The 20,539-nt window shown below is 35.1% G+C and overlaps 1 protein-coding gene across 2 annotated transcripts; it reads right to left on the bottom strand.

The window, feature by feature from the left end:
• Positions 1-550: 550 nt before the first annotated feature.
• LOC131073035 (uncharacterized) lies at positions 551-18,110 on the bottom strand. Of its 2 annotated transcripts, XM_058009394.2 has the most exons (6): positions 17,540-18,110; positions 16,037-16,114; positions 15,767-15,847; positions 8,802-8,956; positions 7,269-8,530; positions 551-1,353 (listed from the first exon to the last, which is right to left on the bottom strand). In XM_058009394.2, exons 1-6 carry the CDS (start codon positions 17,969-17,971, stop codon positions 1,208-1,210), a joined length of 2,154 nt encoding a protein of 717 aa, XP_057865377.2. In that variant the 5' UTR covers positions 17,972-18,110; the 3' UTR covers positions 551-1,207. The 2 variants fall into 2 exon arrangements, with proteins under 2 accessions (XP_057865377.2, XP_057865384.2); XM_058009401.2 differs by lacking the exon at positions 16,037-16,114 and having other exon boundaries at positions 17,540-18,104.
• Positions 18,111-20,539: the final 2,429 nt, after the last annotated feature.

Genomic DNA, 20,539 nt, shown 5'->3' with positions numbered 1-20,539 from the left:
TCTTCAATACCCAATCAAATTCTCCTCCTGAGTACAAGGAAGCGTAGAATCCTTTGCATGGCTTACAATGGCCCATAAATGGTAATCAGATTTGTCATTATTGCATATTCAAAAATCTTTGGCAGTAGTAAAATAAGCACAAATCCTCTTTTTACTTAAAAATAATGTTTTATTCTAATCAGTAGTAGCGTAATACCAACATGATCTAAATAAGCAATAAAAGCAGCTTTTTTAAGATTGGTAATATCAACTACGTGCACAATAGAACAGTAATGTTCAAATGGATGACATTCATTTAGTAATTATTAATTAACAGTTTATTTTGGTTTGGATGATTTAATAAAACTGTACTACCTTAGGAATGAGATATAGTATATGCCGTTTGTATAATCTGTGATGCTGTTACCACTGCAAGAGAACAGGTTCAAATCCAGTGGGCTTGCTCCTCTTGATAATAAATAGCTTGGATTGTTTTTCGGTGACGTATAAAGTACTGTTATACAACTGGAAAATTTTACAGAGACAACCTTTAAATTTTAAAACCTTAAAATAACAAGTGAATGAGTGATAAATATTTCCCCTTCAATTCGCTTCATACATAAAGCACCAACATTCAACTAAAATCCCACGCTCCTGTGGGTTTCAACAAAATCCTCCACAGGAACAAATTCAATAAATTTCATCAGAAAATGATCAGTAAAATGGCAATTTAGAATTGTTTTTGTGTACATAAAATTATGAATGCGTTACTCTTCATGGCAGTGAAATAAAATCAAGTGCCAACTGATAATCTATGTAATATTTGCAAGGTTGTATCTATCTGATAGCAAGAAGTAGTCTGCTAAGAATTGGAACAGTAATATGAAAGTATACTGGAGATAAGTTGTCTTCTGCAGGCACAGACTGAAATCTCAGCTCCCTGAAGCAAGCCCATATGGTGTACTTTTATGGTTTGCATTCATGTAAAATACATTGTTTTTACCTTTGATTACCAGGGGATTTGATGCCCACTGGAAAACAGTGTCCTTCCTGACAGGTTTATTATTGACACAACATATTATGTGCAGATGCTCATCAATCAAGCTTTTCGGGCAGCATTTTGCATGTATTCACCCAATCAGGAAACAACTAATTTGAGAAACAGGCTAATTTACATGCCTTTTTGGCTTACAAATGTACCTCAATCATAAGCAATTTGATGTAACGCTCACCTCTTCTTTCTTGTTTTATTGTTTGAATTTGATCCTGTTCTAGATTGTACTTTCTTTTTGAATAAACCTGATTTTAGCATGCCTCGGAGAGACAAGCTAGTAATTGAATCGAGTTTTTGCCTTCGTAACTTTCTCTCTATACCTGTAACAGCACAATCAACTTAGAGATTCAGAACTGGTTTTATTAATCTAAAAAGAACAAAACATTTCTTCTGAAAAGCTGCCATGTAAGTTGCATATCCATCTATTTTTTTATAATACATAAAACCAAAACCTTAACAAAATACAGAGTCCTCTGGTGACAGATATTTCAGTTCTATTTCTTGTTAGCTCACCAATCACATTATGATTAAATGAATAAATGACATCCTTGGCAACAAATTCGGTTTTGCAGGGATGTCTTGCATGAAGACTTCCTACAGATAGCTTCGGGAAAATTAGAGGTTTCAAAAAGTTTGTTCTGCTTGTAAAAGTTAAATAGAATTGTTTTCATTAAGATGTTGAGTAATTGCCTCTTAGGGTACGGGCTTAATTGCTAGGTTTACTGGCACATTCAGCCTCTGGGAAGAGAATTTCGATGTAAACCTGCTGTTGAACTGGCATAACTAATTTCCCATGAAAGGTTCGAACGGTTCGAATGCATTTCTCCAGAAAAGAAAAGGTTTAACTTCAATCAGACTGATTTTCTGCATGGATACAACAGGCAGAATTACTTCTTGAATTCATTTTGTAACATGGATATAAAATAAGCTAGGGATTTTTAAATCATGCCAACCCAAAGAGAAGAGAATACTAACTGTCAATAATTTTATGATGTTTTGATGATCAGTGATTGCCCTAACACATTTTTATTAAATATCATTGTACAGAAGTGCTCGCTTGTATTGGTTTATTCTGTAGAAACTAGAAAATCTTTATGATGTTTTAAACTCACATAAATAGTAGCACAAAAACAATAATCAGCCAATGCTAAAAGTAACAAATGAATGAGGCATAGAGTTCATGTCAATCTCAACAATCCTTAAAATGCAACAGCGCTTAATATTGGAAAAATAAGAATACTGCAATAACAATGTGCTTAGATTATTTCATTCACAGATATGTGTTGCATATTATAGGATTTGCATCTCCTATATTATAGAAGAGCTCCAATAACAACTCCCTTGCACAGAAGAGTTGTTCTATATAATGTCCCTGCTGGAGAAAAACCCAGTATGTTGGCTACACCTTGATGGACATTCCTCCGTCATGCTAGCAGGTGTGTACTGAATCAAATGGTGGGGCCAACAGCCACATGTCCACAAGGGAGCTGGCTTATGCTGGCACTCTAGTGGGACAAAAACCCCATGCTTAATGCTGGTGGGCTCCATTCACCATTAGTTTGGGCTTTTGGCGTAAAGTTGCCTTGCTAAGTATCAAAGCTGAGGTCTTGAGGTCAAGTCTTGTGGAGCATGGTGGGCATGTAATATCCCTTCTGGACAAAAACCCAATAGGTTGGCTAAACCTTGATGAACGTTCCTCTATCATGCTAGCGGGCATGTCCCTGAACCAAATGGTGGGGCCGACAGCCACATGTCCACAAGGGGGCTAGCTTATGCATGCATTCTTGTGGGATGAAAACCCCACACTTAATGTTGGTGAATGCCATTCACCAATAGTGACTGACAAAAGGATGATGCCTGTCCTCCAACCTCCTATGCCTTTGTCCTCTAGTAAGTTACTTATTTAGCAAATTTGGCTTTGAGGATAAATTTTAGAATGCCAACCCTTAATTCATGGTAATCGAGAAGTGTTGCATACCACCAAACATGCACTCCAAAATACCATCAATTGTAAATAAATAAATAAATATTTATATATACAAACTCACATACAAAGGTCTATGTATGCCTTATTCTATAGTTCAACATCTCTATTTATTTCACCTTCTCTTCTAAATAAATATAGTTAACTCTAATCAGCTATATACATTAGGTGCATTCATCTATGGAAGAGCAGATGAATTGATTATAATTATATTGTTTATCAAAATGTGAATCTAATTTTGAATGTTAGAAGGCACATTTGCCCAGAGCTGAATATTCTTGGAAGATATCATTCCTTGTCAGGCCCGTAAATGGCTCCTTGTCTAATTGCATATGTATAGAGTTTCTTTCCATCTCTTTTTTTTATGGTCTAGCATTTCTTTTGAGGACCAACTATTCAACCAAAGCTTTACTATGGCCATAGGGGTCATTATGATCATCCAAAGAAAAATATTGCAAAGCTTCATTGCCATTAACCTAAGTTACCGATTTGGGTATGGGTACAGATTCATGGGTACAACAAATTTTATCTTTAAGTGCCATGCCATTTGTGTCATTCACAATAATTTTAGATAGGCACATAGGAACATTTGAGCCTTTGTTGTTAACTTTTTCTTGTGCAGAAAAATATAGAGTATACCAAACATAATTTTCCATGGTCAAATTCATTGAGGTGAGTTCATCTTAAAAATTATATCCTAATGGACAGAATTACAAATAGAGATGTGGCTACTCAAAATTTTACATCAACTAAATCCATGTTTTGTATTCAAGGGAATATGGAAGGAATATAACAATAGCAATTTTGAAAGCTCACACCTATTAAGAGACAAGTATGGAGCGCTACAATGATCTATGCAAAATCAAATTCCAACTACTGTAAACTCTCATACATGGACCTAAGCATTGCAAATCATTGGCAAGTCTCTGATTCCCATGCATTTCCTACCTTCAAGCTTGAAAGGAAAAAAATTTGGCTCCCTCCCCAACTTGCCACTTTATATACTACATCATCTTGCCATTTTTACCTTTCAACTAAGCTCCTTCACTAATAATCCCTCTCTTGTGAGAACAGACCCTTATATCCACATTCATCAGCTATGTTCCATGGCGTTTTGGGGACGGGTAAGGGGGGATGGCAGGGAACACATTTTCGGGATGTCCCCTTGAGGGACATTTTTAGGGGACGGCAGGGGATGGTGATATATATATGGCTATCTTATGAACCTACCACCATGTTTTTGCTGCACCATACTATTTTCATTATGAGCTAAAGAATATAAAACCTCTAATTGAGCAATACAATAACTGTCTTGAGTTCCAATAGATCATACAACTCTGCTGTAGGCAGAAACCCTCATTAATTTGTGCAAATCAAATTGTATGCAAGCAGAAGTGAAGTTGCAGCAGTCATAAATCATGTAAAACCTCATTCCAAAACAGTAGAATAGTGGCTGGAATAATTGTTTTCAGTAGTTCTAATGGCTAAAACCTTACAAACAACATGATACAAGGAAAATCTCTTAAATACTGCTAACCTGTGGCTATATATGATTGATAACAGCAGTCCAAAATCAGAAACCCTATAAGTCAATAATATAAAAAATGGCACAACAACTAAAGGGGATGCCTAGCCATCCCCAGGACAGCCAAGGGACGTCTCAGACATCCCCCAGCCATCCCAGGGACAGCTAGGCATCCCTGAATGGCATGGGGACGTTTCTCTCGTTTCCTGCAAATTCCCAGGGTAGACGGCAGGGGGACGGGGATGTCCCCTTGACATCCCACCATCCCCGAAATGCCTAGGGGACAAGAAAACCTGATTCCAGAGCAGGGGACACGTCCCCGTGTATCCTTGCATTAATGTCTTACTTTGGGCTCTCTTCTTATCATTCAAGTATAATGTAATACCCCTAGACCTCACTTCCACACTAGCAAAACGTCTGATTATGTTTCTAGACCCTGTCAATTTTGGTTTGTTATAAATTACAAAAGATTGATCTTGACTAGCATGTCCTCAATACCACTTTTTTCAAAACCTAAAGAACACAACACATTCTTTCATACACTCCCACCCTCACCTTTTCCAAACTATCTAATTTTTTCTTAAAATTAAAGTTTCCTAATGCCAAGCACATGCTTAACCCTCAGACCCTTTACAATAAGCAATTTCGTTTTCCTGCACATTCATCTTGCAACCTACACCACACACCTTTATATAAATCACCACTTGCTCCTCTATGCTCTTTGCCACTCAAACCCTTTCAAATCCACAATTTCCTTCCCATTCACTTCATGTAATAAGGATACTAGCTCACATGCACATGAAATATTGTAATTGATATGATTGTTTAAGTGTAAGAGGTGAGGCCACTTTTTGAACCAAAGGCTTTATAAAGCACAATGGCTTTACATCAGGGCAACAACATTTATGAGTTTGGGTATTGGCCAGTTTAATAAGGCAAGTAATCTTGAGTGTTGGAATAATGAACGCCTGGAGTTTGAGAGAATTGGATGTCAGCACTTCAAAGTGTGCATGTTTGTATTTTATTATTGGATGGGGCAATTGCATTGGTGGTTGTAACTTACATTGTAAGTTACTTATTAAACATAACTAATAAGGTGTTTTGCATTATTCGCATGAGGAATAAATTCCTATGTACAAAGTGTAGTCTAACCCATGGCTAATAACTCACATTATATTATATCTAATATCCCCCTTTAATGAATAAACCAGAGACGACCCCAAGTTTGTCCCAGACTTTAAGAAAAGAATAGTAACAAGAGGTTTAGTCATTAGTTCAATCAATTGTTCCTAAGATGTGCAATAGTGAAGAGAAAAATCTGTTAGACTTAGAATGTGTTAAATGTTGCACAGTGCAGATTTATCCCGCATGCATTAAACATTGCAACAGTTTAATGTGTCTATGTATAGTGTGTGGATTCATCCCATGTGCTGTACCTCATAGGTCACTAGTTAAGTAGCACTATTTAAAGAGGTTGATTGTACAGATGTGATGTACAACGTGAATGAATGAAGTAGAAAATACCCAATGTATCCATTTTAAGTTGGGAAACTATTTCACTTGTCTTCAATTACATAGGTCCTATGTGCATGTTATTTGTAACATGCTATCAAAATTCAAGTTTGTGCATGAAGGTAGAGTTTGTTTTCTGAGGTAGTTTCTGGCATAATGCTAGACAAGACAATACTCTTAGGATGCGTTCATCAGCATTCTGCATGGTTAGAGGTGGTGTTTTGAGTTGATGATTGGTCAAGGGTTTATGTTCAAGACATTCCTCTATGCAATTTTGTGGTTGCGGTTGGTAGAGCTTACATGAAGGTGTGTGTTTGATCTGTGGCTTTCTCATTTTGACAGGTCTGTTGAATGGGATTTGTGTTTACAAGCTGTGTTTGTATTTTTTATCTCTTTAGTTTGCATGTCGAGTGGTTCGCTGTGTGCAGATCATGTTCTCGGGCACATTTAACAAGTTTGCAGGCTTTGGACTATTGCAAAATTAATCTAACACGATATTTTAATATTCTAGTTATTGTGCAATATGGTATCAGAGCAGAGATTCACGTGAAATGAAGTTGAATCTTGTGGAAAAACTCGTGAGGTTTCAAGGTTAAATAATGAGTTGGCTCTTTTTGTGTGGGTAGATTTTTTTCAAAGAATTGTGATTTTTTTCAAAGAATTGTGTAGGAATTTGTTTCCCCTTGTTAACCCTCTCCAACTATGTTTATCCTTCATTAGGAAGCAAAGTTCTGAGCTGAAAAGACTGATTACTGGTCAGTATTAGTTCACGAGGGAGCTAGGGAGCTATATAAAGTCTGTTTGGATTGCTGGTCAGTATTAGTTCGCGAGGGAGCTAGGGAGCTATATAGAGTCTGTTCAGGTGACCCTTCTTGCTCTTTCTCTATGGTGTTGACTCCAGTTTGGGTGTGATCATGCACTTTGGTATTTATGTACCCAACGAGCATTAGCTATTGGATACCTGAATTTGCATCCTAATTTTTACAGGTTTAGGTCCCTAATCCTAGATATCATTAGCGAAAAGAAAATAGAAATGATCATAAAATAGTTTGCCATATTCATGATCTAGTCATCTTGAAGATATGTAACAAAATTTATCTTATTTTTCTCATGTCCAATTGACAACTTGTGTGTCATAAAACATTTTTAAAAATGTATCTAGAAATATTTTACTCTCCATCATGTGACTAGTCTCTATGATCAAGCACACTTACCAGTTTTAGGAATGAGTTCCATATGTGCATCAGCATTGACACAAGCTGCACTCTCTTCCACAACACCCTTTGTTGACATTGCTGCCTCCGTTAAAACATCATATGAATCCATTTTTATTTTTTCCACGTTTGGTTCTGTATTATGCATCTCATTTGCTCTGTCTTTTAGTCCATTCATTTCAATGTCAGATCCCAAAACCAGAGGGGCTCTTCTCTGCACTTCAACCCCAATGGTTCTACCATGTGGTTTCAATTCTGATACTTCCCTCTGTGAAGCATTATCACAAACAGAAATTCTTTTAATAAATCTTGAATCCCTACCATAATCAGATGGTAATGAGGATTCTCTACACACCTTTAAAGCTCCTTTAGTAACAGGAATTACAGGACCCTTACCAACAGAGAACAATGAGCTTGACGGTGTAATATTAGTAATGTTTTCTGCATCACTATCATCATCACATGACTGCATGTTTTTGTTTATATTTGACTTGTGATCCGTCAAATCTGTAATGCTATCCACAAGCTCACCACCTGTCTGAATCAATGTGCCTTCAATACAATTAGCTATTACCTGGTTAGTACCATGATCAAATGGCAGAAATTCAGTGGCACTAGAAAAGCTAAATTTATTGTTGGCATCTATAGTTACAATAGATGGCTGCATGTTTTTGTTTGTAATTGACTTGTACTCTGTAACCTGTGAAATGCCATCTGCCAATGCATCATTTGTTTGTAGCAAAGTACCCTCAATACCATTAGCTGTCGCATGCTTTGTATTGCAATCAAATGGAAGAAACTCCATGGCATCTGAAAAGCTAAATTTATTGCTATCTCTAGTAGATTGGAATACGCTGGCCTCTTCATTTCCAGGATTCTGCTCTTTAATGTTTGTCTCAGAAGTGAGTTTGCTTTCCTTTAGCCTAAGGCCACAAATGGAAGTATCTGGATCTATACGCATACTTTTTTGATGTAACAGGACACTATTGTTGTGACTAGAAGATACAGAAACTGATTGACGAGGACCTCGACTCCTTTTCTTTCCCCTAGACGAGGCACTTTTTTCATTTTTCAATTGACCACTCACAACCAGATTTTCTTTCAAAACTACATCACCTTCCCCACTTGAGATAGGATCCCAAACTTCCAAAGCATTAAACCAGGCTCTATCTGAACCAATAATCCCATCAGGTGGATGGCTAGAGACTTGAATTGCCATCTTGTAGCAGTTCTTTCGGGTTAATCCACGAAGAATTAGTGACCTGCAATTAAGTGTATCATATTAGTATTTACAATAGGCAATAAAAATTGCTCATAGGTGAAATAAAAGGATGGTTTCAGATAATACACTTTCAAATTTTATTACATAATATCTTAACACATTTATTCCAGTGACTTAAAAAGCATTTGGCCTTGCACACTTGCTTTTCACCCACGTTTTAAGTCTAAAACATGCAAAACTACTTGCAAATAGTATGTATATCTAATATTTTTTACACTGCACTTTGACAGATTCTTTAAGAATATCTATACCTGCAATTCATAGAAATTGATTTCTTTGCATGCACTTTAGATAAACCAAACAGTGTAGACATATTCATAACATCATTAGGCCCTCTCAGTTCATTTACACTGGGAGCTGCACTGGAAACAATTATATTTCGTCCATGTGTCCACTCTATCAATATCTGTCAGCCACATATCAGATTTAAGTATGCAGCAAAAAATATAAGTTGCACATCAGTACTCAGTAGAAAAGAATCATTTTTTTAAAAGCAAAACAGCTGGTAATAAAATGATGTAAGATTTCTCCAAATATTCAAATCTCATAGCTATCTATGAGTTGTATAGCAAATGTTAAAAGCATATTTAAATGAAAAGATAAAAGATTTGTGTCAAAAATAAATTGACTCAGATTGCATACACCAAATGCTCCCTTGATGCCTCACAGTTTACAACCTTTCCATTCTCTGTTCACTACTTCTGATCATTTTTTAGAATCAATACAAGGGCTTGCTCTCTAAATTGATTCACAAAGGATTCAACCCTTTGCTGTGTCCTAGTACTTCTGATATGCGCTCCATTTTATCACATAGCAGAACCAACCATGTTTAAGCTCCAACTACATTGCATAGCAGCAGAACAATCACTGGTGAAATGAGATTGTGTTTTCTCAAAATTAGAAGTGTAACATAATCTCCACAAAAGTAATAAAGAAAAAATCTTGAATTTAATCCTCTTTTTACACACTCAAGAGATTGACAATATCAAGAATCCAAACCGCTTGTTCTCTTTATTGAATTTCTTGAGGCCTTTATGGAACAAACAAGAAGTACTAACATAACTTATTAAACAACTGAGAAATGAAGCAAACGTTTGGCACAAGGTTAATTCAAAAACTAATAATGCTTATGTTCACTAGAATTCTATATCTAGTTCTTGACTAAACACATACATTTTGGTAGCTTAAAATATGAAATATTTGGTGTGTCAAGTATGCTACAAAAATAGGTACTTGAAAATACATTCACCACCAAAAGTTTTACATGTACATCATAACCATGTTTGGCAGTCAACAAAAATAGAGCAGAAAATAAAAAAAGATCATCTCATACAAGTATGATAAATGCATCTTAGACATTGTGCTCTATGGCATAGTTTAACTACCAATTTTTTTTTAAAACGCCAAGTTTTTTCAATGCTTACTAGCCAAGTCTGTAGAATGAGTTGTTGGCAAAATTTGACTTTTGACTCGTGTGAATACTCAGCAAGTCCGAGGTTATTTTTTTAGAGGTGTCAATCGACTTCAAGAAGATTAGCTCACCTTTTGAAAATTAGCTCCTTGTATCTTTTACGACTAGTCAAATTAAATCAATTTTGCCTATGCCCTCCAAAAGAAGCTATACATAAATACACGCAAGGTATGAAGCATACATGTAAGACATGAAGTATACTGGAAAAGGTTAGGGGTTGATTCATGGAAGAAGTAATAAATTAATGAGCTGATTAATTAATGCAAGCAATAACCTAGATTGTTTAGTTTCTAGTTGAGTCGTCGAGTTAAGGATTTCCAAGGATAAATGTGCTTTCAATGATCATCTTTGTTGATTGTCCAGTCATTTCTTAATTTCTATAAACCCCTCATTCTTGTGATCTTCTACTTCTCCACTACAAATAGAGTGATTGGTGTACTCATGTTCGGCAAACACAATTTGTTTGACCCTGTATTGTCGGATGTTCATTCTATATTGCATTATTGTTGTTTGGAAGGACGAACTAGTCTTGTAAGTGTAAGATATGTCACGATAGTCTTTTGCTCTTCTAAAGTTGTTACTAAATTCTAAGGTCCTAAAGATTTAAAGCAAACTTCTATGATTTTTTCACAAATTCCTAGCTGGTTTATCCATAGAACCTTGAATGTAAGGTAAGAAAATTTTCTTCTTCAAGTTTTTTATTCGGTTCTAGTTGTCCTTATAACTATCTATCCTAATCGGTGTGTCTCCTACAGTAGTGAACCCTAAGAAATAAAATGTGTTGGAATTTTTGTCATTGATGTCAAGGCTAATTTTCAAGTTTATTTTGAGCTGTTTGCCTTCATGTGTGTTTGAAGTGGTTGGTTACTTGTCTTCTGGTTTGAGCTCACTACCTGTTTGGCTGGTTGAGCAGCTTGAGCTGCCTAAGTGTCTGCTTCAGCTAGCTGTGTGCCTGCTTGGTTCGTGTCAGCTAAGTACTTGTCTCTACTTGTGCCAAATCAGATGACATCTCATTGTTTGAATTCATGTGGACTTAGTCAAAATTCTTTTCATCACATGTATCTTCTACGACTTTGTTGGATGTGTTTATATGTAGTGCTTAGAGTTGGTTTTTGTAGCTAGGTCGGATCCATTCTGGGGGCCGACCTACTACACAACTATCAAGTGGCCTGTAGGCCTTGATATTTAAATATCTCAGCGGCTATATCCAATATAGGGCAGGCCCTATTTGGGTGTATGATCTAAATGTAACTTGTAACTTGCTATGAGGCAAGACCTAATTCAAATGTAATTTGTAAATTGAACTTGTATCTTGGCACCAATTATGTATTAGGCTGACCAAGAAAATTAAGGGTATGATTCATATAAGTACAAAGTGACTTGTAGTCACAATCAACTCAATAATCAATCATCTCTCTGCCTTATGTGATCTGCCCTAATCAAGACATCTACAGCAGCGAATCTGATCACACCTAGCAGCGAACCTGATCACTTCATCATTGAGCGAATTTAGCCTACTTGGAGAACCGAAGTTATTCTACCTTGAGCGAGCTTACTCTAGGCAAGGCGAATCATCTCCTAAGTCTGTAATGCCTGCTGAATCTGCTATCCTCAGCCAGCGAACATCATCCAAGATCAGTGTATGACATTCTGGGAATTTCGTTCATATTCAGATCTGATCAGAGTTGCAAATAAGTGTGTACTTTGGTGATCATTTGTTGTGCCCTAGCTGGGCTAATTTGTAGTTTGGTTGTGCCTTTAATATATATTGGATCTGAGATATTCTTGCTGGGTTTTTCACCTCCAAGAGAGAGGTTTTCCCAGGGTATCACTGTGTTATGTGTATTTCATGTTTTCTGTTTCTTACTGTCAATCTGATTGCTAAAATTAACACTTAGCGCTGCCGGCTAACTTCAGCTCGTGGTTTATTTGTAACAAAATAAATAGCAATATCGTGGCAATTTTTTGTGTGATTATGAACCATCAGGCAGATTCTTTCTGGCTGAAGGAGTATGGGGCTATTCCAGGCATACTCTTTATTTATTTTTTGAAGCTTGGCAGCCACTCAGTTAATGATTATTTTTTTTTTTGGTGGTGCAATACCTGGACGTGATGAGCCGTAATCGTAAAAAATTTAGCGCTGAATGTTTTTGTATTAGGATGAGTTTAAATAATTCAATCAATTTTGTGATGGTGCTGGAGTGGTCTTATTAAAAATACGCAAACTCAAGTTCAGCGCTCAAGTCATGGGAATCTTTTTTAAATGCGAACTGGAAAGTCGCATTTTTTTTTAATGCTCAGTTGTTTTTGGCCACAACTTTCCTTGAATCTAAATCATAGGCCAAGGATATGGTTTGAAGCCTTCTTTAAAAGCATTTCTTTGTTGTGGTTGGTAACGGAGATGAGAAAATAGCTTATTCGATAGTCAACCTGGAAACAAAAGAAAATGGTTGGAGGTTGTGCAAATTGAATTCTCCAATTCTTTTCTTTGATTTTGAGTGGGAGGCTGGACGCATTTATTTTGTTCGTGTAGATGAATTAAAACGGCTGTCCGAGAAACGTGGTTTTCTAAATTGAAGGGAAATGAATTTAGTGTGCCATTTTTTTTAACGATGAAAAAACAATGGTAAAGAATATATCGCTTCTATTTTGGAGTGTTGGGTATAGGAGGTGCTGAAAATTAAGACAGTTCGTTTTTTTTAGGGTGATGTCTTTGTGGCTTTTGATATTTGCAAAGCTTTTGGGTAATGGTTGACAGCACGACTGGTGACATTCTGGAAGAATTTCTGTGGACCAATTTTTAACAGGAATGTGTTGAAGAAAAGGGTCGCTGATGGTTATCAGTGCATCTTTTGAAAGTGTTCAAAATTTGCTGTAAGAGAAGTATACATGCTGGGAATTACGGAGGCAAATAATTATCATTAAATATCACAATCCGTTCACAAGAGAAGCTGTGATGGTATGAGAAGCCATTCTTATTAAATGTCACAGTAAAGTCAGTTATTTTTGAACTTCTACATAAGCTGTTTTTGTCAGAGGTTGGTGCCTCTGTAATCAGAGTAGGTGCTCTGTTAAGTTTGTTCTTCAGTGAGTAGGTGCTCACCATTTGTAAACTGGGTTGGTGCCCATTCAGTTTTTGAGAGATTCAGTTGAACTGTGGGTTTTTTACCCGAAAGGGTTTGCCACGTGATAAATTTCGGTGTCTCGGTCTTCATGTATTTTTCTATTCTAATTTTCTGTTTTTAAAGAGTGGAATTTAATTGAAGTGCCCAAATACTGATTCACCCCACCCCCCTCCCTCTCAGTATTTGCTGTGTGATCTTCAAAATGAATGTAGGGTTTGTGAAACTTAGAGGAAACTAAAACCTAGGATATCACAAAGTGTTGGATGAAATACCAGGTAAGAAGTATTTTCTTGCACGATCTTCAAGTTACAATCGCATTAGAACACATGATTAGGATCTACAGAAAATAGAATGAATATAATGTCCCATTTGAATTTTTAATATCCTAGAGGGAATATATCATAATATGCAATCAACTTTAATTTTTAATATTTATACAATATATATACACTGAAAACTATACTTTTTCCAATTGGTATTTCAGATAATTAATCGAATTTGCACAATTAAATATCTCTTTTAAAGATAGCAATCAGATTTTCTGATAAACAACAAATGTTATTAACTTGAAATTCTAATAATGTCTACTAGAAGATCAATCAACTTAGCGCAATGGTGATTTACATGTGAAATCATTCTTGAGAAATTGTGGATTTCCATCCTTCGATTCCCTGCAATGAGAGGTTTTGACCTTAGGTTAAATGAACTGCAGTTCCATGTCCAAAGGAGTAATAATCAGATAATAAAAGATGTATTCTTCATGTGGTGGTTACTTCTTGTTCGGTGTCTCTTATATATCTTTTTCCTTCGATAGTGTCATTATTCTTCACGCACCCCTTGACTTTTGATAAAATTAAACTTTAATTTTATATTTTATAATTGTATTTTTTTTATTTTTTTTTATTTCGACATTTTAATTATTATTATTATAATCCCATTTCAAAAAGGGGATATTACAGAGAACTCGTATGCCCTAAAAGAAATTAGTACATTTAAATATTATATTTTGAATTTTGATGCTCCAAATGCTTTCCCACAAGCAACGAAAAGTGTTTTCAATATTTCCCAATTGCTATGCTATAGTCCGTAATATTATTTTTTCCAAATGATTAAAAATGGATACATCTTGTTTTTGAAAAGCTTCTAATGCGTAGATGAAAGTGACTGATAAAGAACTATGGTATTGTGAATGGTCTTTGTTCAAAGCCTCCATGGTCTTCAAATATTCAAGTTGAGGAGTTCTAAAATTTAGAGAAACCATGATGGGTAGAGGTGCAAAGATTGTGAACATAGATGTAAAGATATCCTTTTAAAATGTGGCAACTATAGGTGAACTTGTAATATATGCTAAAAGTTATTTCCTTCATTGTATGGATTCTAAGGTACATGTTTCTTTATATCCCATGACTGTCTTTAAAAACAATTGAGACAAAATTTGATAATAAACTTCTTGTATGTCCTTTGCTTGACCCGGAAGAAATAGGTGCTCAATTTGCTTGTAAATATTCCAATCCTGTCCACAAAAATTCAAGGACATTTAATACAAATCCCTCAGAATAACCTATAAACGAGAATGTTGTAACCTCTGAAAATAACATCATCCAGGAGTCTAGCACTCTACCGAGACTGATTGTGGTCCTATGGCAGGACACTGGTAATATCGAAATAGAGTCTATAGATATTAACCACAAAAACTATCAAGGAAGTGGAAAGGATTATTGAATTTGTAGTAAAAATAACCAATCAAGTGTCAAATTTTGTTGGTCAAGCAAAAGATTCAGTTGATTTAATTTCCAGGGCCATTAAACAGAACCACCTAGTTGAGAAGGATGACACAAGTTCGGTTCCTAAAGTTGAGCAGATGAGTCCATTACTAAATCTGTCTTCACATACAATTTCAAAGACAATAGTCCAAGTTCAAAATTTGAAAAAGTGAGGATTAGAGGCCACTTGTCTCCCGTAGGTAGTATGCAATTCAATGCTAGTATTTGCATGACAACAAGGATCAGATATTAACAAATTTTCAGATTTAAACAGATTCGCCAAGTAATCTGAGTACAACGCTGCTATTTACTTGTTAGAATGAACTTTCATGCGGTCTCAGCTATCTGTAGCCTTAATAAGAACAGGATTTGTTTACTTCCACCATTTCTAGCTATTTAGGAATTTAAAGTTATGAAGGCCAATTCTTTCAAATAGCCTTGACGATATCAGAACTGAACTAATCCTCAGCTGTAAACTATTACTAGTGATATCAAATTATCAACTCTTGATATAAGTACTTATAAGAAAAGGAACTTTAATACTAGTCCTCTACTTTTGCTACAGAACTTCCACTGAATAAGAGTTTACCAGCTAGCTTGAGCATCTGTATAAAGTTATAAACAGAACATTCAAATGAATCCAGTACTATCACATAAATTTGCTCCAAATTTTTAAATGGATGCAGAATATATTGAGACAAAAGTCTCTTCAACATGTCAATTATCCATGATGTATCTTCAATCAATATAGTATTTCCAATGAGGTAAGCAATCAGAAATAACTTAAATGACTATGCTTTAATTTATTGATTAAGCGTTAAATCAACATAGGAAAACTCAATAAGTAAAATACTTACTTGAACTTGTTTAAACATCTCCCTCCTAGCATGTACATTTGAAATGGAAGGAGAATACATGACTTCAAAAAAGACTCCGCGCTGCAAAAAGACAGTGAAATAAACACTAAGACTAGAAATTCATCTCCTACATTTTCTTTTACTTGTGTGCTTCTGGTTATTATTATGCAAACATTTCATGCTAATATTGGTTAGTTAAAAAGTGACCCTGACATAACAAGCAAGTACTTCATGACTCAGCCAAAAACATTAGGCATCCAATGAACAAACCTGCACTGCAGCTCTAATGAGTGAACTTTTCAAATGAAATGGAAGCTTCTGGCTCAAGTCTAGTGATATCAAGTCGACCTGAAATAATTAAGGAGTCATCTAAGAAAGCAGACATTAAATTACAACCACAAATTTCTTGACAGGAAATCAAAATGTCAACATTTATTTTTGAGAAGTGGCATCCATGGATCTTTGCTTGCCTGCAACAGTATCATATTGATATGAAACTCTGCTAGCAGGTTGGCCTTCAAAGAATTTTTTTCTTTTAGCTATCTATATAGTTGGTATGTAACACATGAGCTCAATTTCATAACACTCCTTATCAATACCATTTTCACTGTTTCTTAAAACCAAATACTAATTTATTGCCTATTTTTGAGCAACTGATGAAAAAATAAATAAAAAAATTGCAAAAATCTTAAGGAGTATGGTTAATTGCATCTTGAATATGAATTCTGTATAGAAGTTGAGAAACTATGTGGCTCTGGGAAAAATTCTGAGCTAAGCATTTTAAAATAAGTACAACATTTTCTACGTAAAGATTGGAAAGCAGTGGCTGGTATTATTTAAAGATAAGTTTTCCAAGGAAAAGGTCATAAGTTTCTACATAGAATTTGAGCAAATATGCGGTTTTGGGCGAAATTCTAATCTAAACATTTGGATACACCATTTTTCTGCTCAAAAATTTGCAACCAGGGCTACTTGTAATTTGATGGGAATAGGTTTCATATAAGAAGAATGAAATAGAAAACTAGACCATGCCTGGATTTAATAGGAGGATGCTATCGACCTACATATTGCACGATTTCAAACTGGTTAAAAGTTAAAACTAAAAATACGAAAGGCAAAGATAAATAGTCCCGCCGTTGTTCTGAATTGGAGCAATATGCAAGGGCATATTCATGATTATCTAAAGCCAGATTCTGTCATTTTGAAAACTAAATAATATAAATATTTTAGTTTTGTAGATTTTTGACTGCTGTAGTATTGAATGTTTGAGTCACTGTTTAAGAACAAATTTTCCATGAGTACACCTCTAAACAGTGTCATTGTAGGAGAGAAGAAAGATGCTAGCGGGGAGTTGCACCCCACTTTTATTACTGCAGACGCTCCCAGTGAGGCATAAGATTTTAAGGAACTGAAAATTTTGAAATATTAGCCTGAATAGCGGGAAGCAGAATCTCAGCTGTTCCAATTTAAGCATAGCTAAAATTTTGCAGTAAATGCAGATAAATTTAAAAAGTTTATGTGCCAAATAGCAATTTAGTTATGGCTTACTACTAATTATTTGATTTTCCGTTAGTTTAGCATCCACAATCCTCAGAAGGCATCTGATATAGCAAAAGGACAATAACTTTCATGGGACTGTTTAAAAACGAACAGTTCGATATTTTGGTTACTGAAAAAGTTGAATAGGTAAACCTACACTTCAAAGCCTCTCCGCCCATCAATAAAACAACATACAAGGAAAAGAATAATAGGATTAAATTTCGGAAGTCTGACCTCCAAATTGAGGCAGGCGTGTTCAAACATGTTAAGATTCATAGGATGAACAGCCAACAAATCATAGGTACACAACACGGGATTTTTAGGATTTACTGCAGCCGCCTGCAACATGTTCTCCACGCCCACTGTCACTCTGCTATACTGCCTCATCTTTTCTCCCACGGGTAAACCTAAAACCTCCCTGTGAAACTTCACATTCTCCGCCAGTGCCGGAGAAGCTTCCACCAGAGAAGAGAGTGGAAGGGAAATTATTGTACAGCGATCTGTGTCCGCAATAATTCCAGACACATAGCGATTGTAGGCTATTCCACTGTACCCTAATTCCATTGCTTTCACTACCAATTTTACCCTAGTGTTCTTTGCAGATTTTGCCCTGTTCTTTTCGATTGCTTCCTGTTCTACAGGAATGTTCAGGTCAAAGAAGGTCATCTTTCCACAACAGATTTAACTTTGCAACGTCTCAAGGAAAAGGCGATATTTACAGAAACTCAATGATTTGAAGCACAGGGGTTTAAGTAAGATTTATGCAAGGCATGAACGAAAGCGGCATCTCTGATTCTTTCAGTTCGTGTTTTTTATTTTGCTAAATCCTTTTTTATAAAGTTTAATTTTAGCTAACTTTAGAATTACCTGTAATTTGTCTATTCGTCTCTAAATCTTAAAATGGTAGTAATTATTCATAAATATGTAACGTGAATTTTTTATATTTATGTTATTTTTTATTTAATTTTGTGTATGTTTGGAAGAGTGTCTTCATGTATTTATATAATAATAAATGATATAGTATATATAAAATTAGATTTTTTTTATATATTTTTATCGATTTATTTATATATATTTTTATGCACATATTCTTATCTTATGTACATAAATACATATTTTGATGTGTTCATATTATATATATGCATTTATTACACTTATCTATATACACATTCTCATGTAATCGTTACCTATCTTGATGGTCAAGAGATAGTTCTAGATTGTTTTGATCAGAATTATTGAATCATTACTTAAAATTACAAATTCTTTTATGAGTTGGAAGTAGAACAATGAGATTTGAATTAGGTTGACCTAGAATTTGATGGAACAAGTATGCACTCACAAAATCAACCACATCTATGGACTTGTTTTCATTTTACATATCCAAGATTTGAAAGTTGTATTTGCATAGTGTTTGCATCTCACGCTTCAATTAAGTCACTTAAAAGAATATACATTTGCACAAACATTCTTGGTAGCATTTGCATGACTATAGCCTATTGATTTTTATCAATTCCCTATTATTTTTTAAGTGTTGACCTTGTTGAATGTGTCCCCATGTGACATAACAACTCATTCTATGTATTTTTAAATACCTCAAGCTCTCAAATATCCAAAAGGTAAAAGAATCAAAGGTACATCACATACAGTGAATACATTACATATCCCAAAATGTATCTCCAAAAAAAACTTTATTTAAGCAATAAAGACAATAATATCTTCTACTATGAATGTACAAATACAACAGAATAACATAAAGTGGTATTCATTGACAAGATAATCTTTGTTAAATATTTCCAACACAAAGTTCATATAATTGTTATGGCTTAACCAAAGTTTTTTGTTGGCTCTATCTCTTCTCAATCTCCATTATCAAAATGTACCTAGTTGCACCTATATTTTTCATCTCAAACTATGCTAGCAATTGAGACTTCAAGTTAGATATCAAACCCTTACAATTTCCACAAACAACATATCAATCACATACAACGCAATGATAAGAATGCAACCATTATCAGTTTTGTAGCAACCACAATGACTAGATTTTTGTTAGAGTAAATAATGTCTTTTACCTAATAATTTCCTAGTGAAGATTTTTCATAAGTTAATTAATTAGGTCCTATGTGTTTTTTCTAGAAGTTTTAGCTGTCCAAATAGGACATTCATATCTTATCTTTGTGACTTTTATCTACTTTTAGTTACCTAGGTATGTAAAATTTGCATCAAGGTAGTTTCTCATACTACATCTCACCTTGTCTACATAAACAAGGTGATTGTACATTTGTATCAATGTCCATATCTCATATCTCAATATTCAAGAAAGCTCATTATCTTGCATACTCTTGTCTAGAAGGCATCTTTGTTTTTGTAGGTGATATTGGAGTCTAAAGCCCCTACATGGTATCAAAGCCATGACTATGCAAAACACTTCTCAAATCTTAGGGTGGACCTACTACCAAATGAACTTGGTGGTTTTTAGTAAAGTTGAGTATGCTCTTCTCTTGCATCATATGGTGACCTAGAGAATCAAAAAATATTAGAAAAACACTAGATTTGGGATTTGCCTCTTTGTCAGTTTCTATTGAAGGTTATTTTTTGTATGTGTTGAAAGAGATTTGAGCTCACCATTGAGTCTAGGGCATTTGAGGAATTTAGGATTGGCTTTAGTTACAAGGGTTTCAAGTTGGAGAAGACTACCAGATTTGGGAGGTAGCTAAATTTTTGGAGCAAATTGGGCCAAAAAAACTTTGTTATTACATTTAGAAGGCCAAAGACCTTATGAATGCTTGTCAAATCATTAAAATCCACCATTGTCACTTGGGGCATCAGAGGTTTTTTCATCATCTTATCATCTTTATGGACTCGATATAGTATGGATCTATACCATACAACTTGTATGATCCTTGCATCTACAATAATCCTGGTTAGTAGAAATTTTATGAGTTAAATCAAGCATATTCGTGGCATATTCCTCAAATGCCAATTGCATCTTTTTCAGTAGATTTTTTTGGCCTATGTAGGCACTATGCCTATTTGCAACATCCGAAGTATAGAGGTACAAAATCAACATTTGAATTTTTTTATTTAAAAATTTTAATCTCGTCATTTTTTAGTTTAAAGTGCCTTTCAAAGTTCCAAGTGGTCACATAGAGATCTATGGGCTAACTTCCCTGAGTGACATGGCTTAGCCCATTGTTCCCAACGCCTCTACCACCTTGATGACATCGTGCATGGGGT

This window comes from Cryptomeria japonica, chromosome 9 (genome assembly GCF_030272615.1).
Source record: "Cryptomeria japonica chromosome 9, Sugi_1.0, whole genome shotgun sequence".
Taxonomy (NCBI): Eukaryota; Viridiplantae; Streptophyta; class Pinopsida; order Cupressales; family Cupressaceae; genus Cryptomeria; species Cryptomeria japonica.
This window is presented reverse-complemented; position numbering and strand designations above follow the sequence as displayed.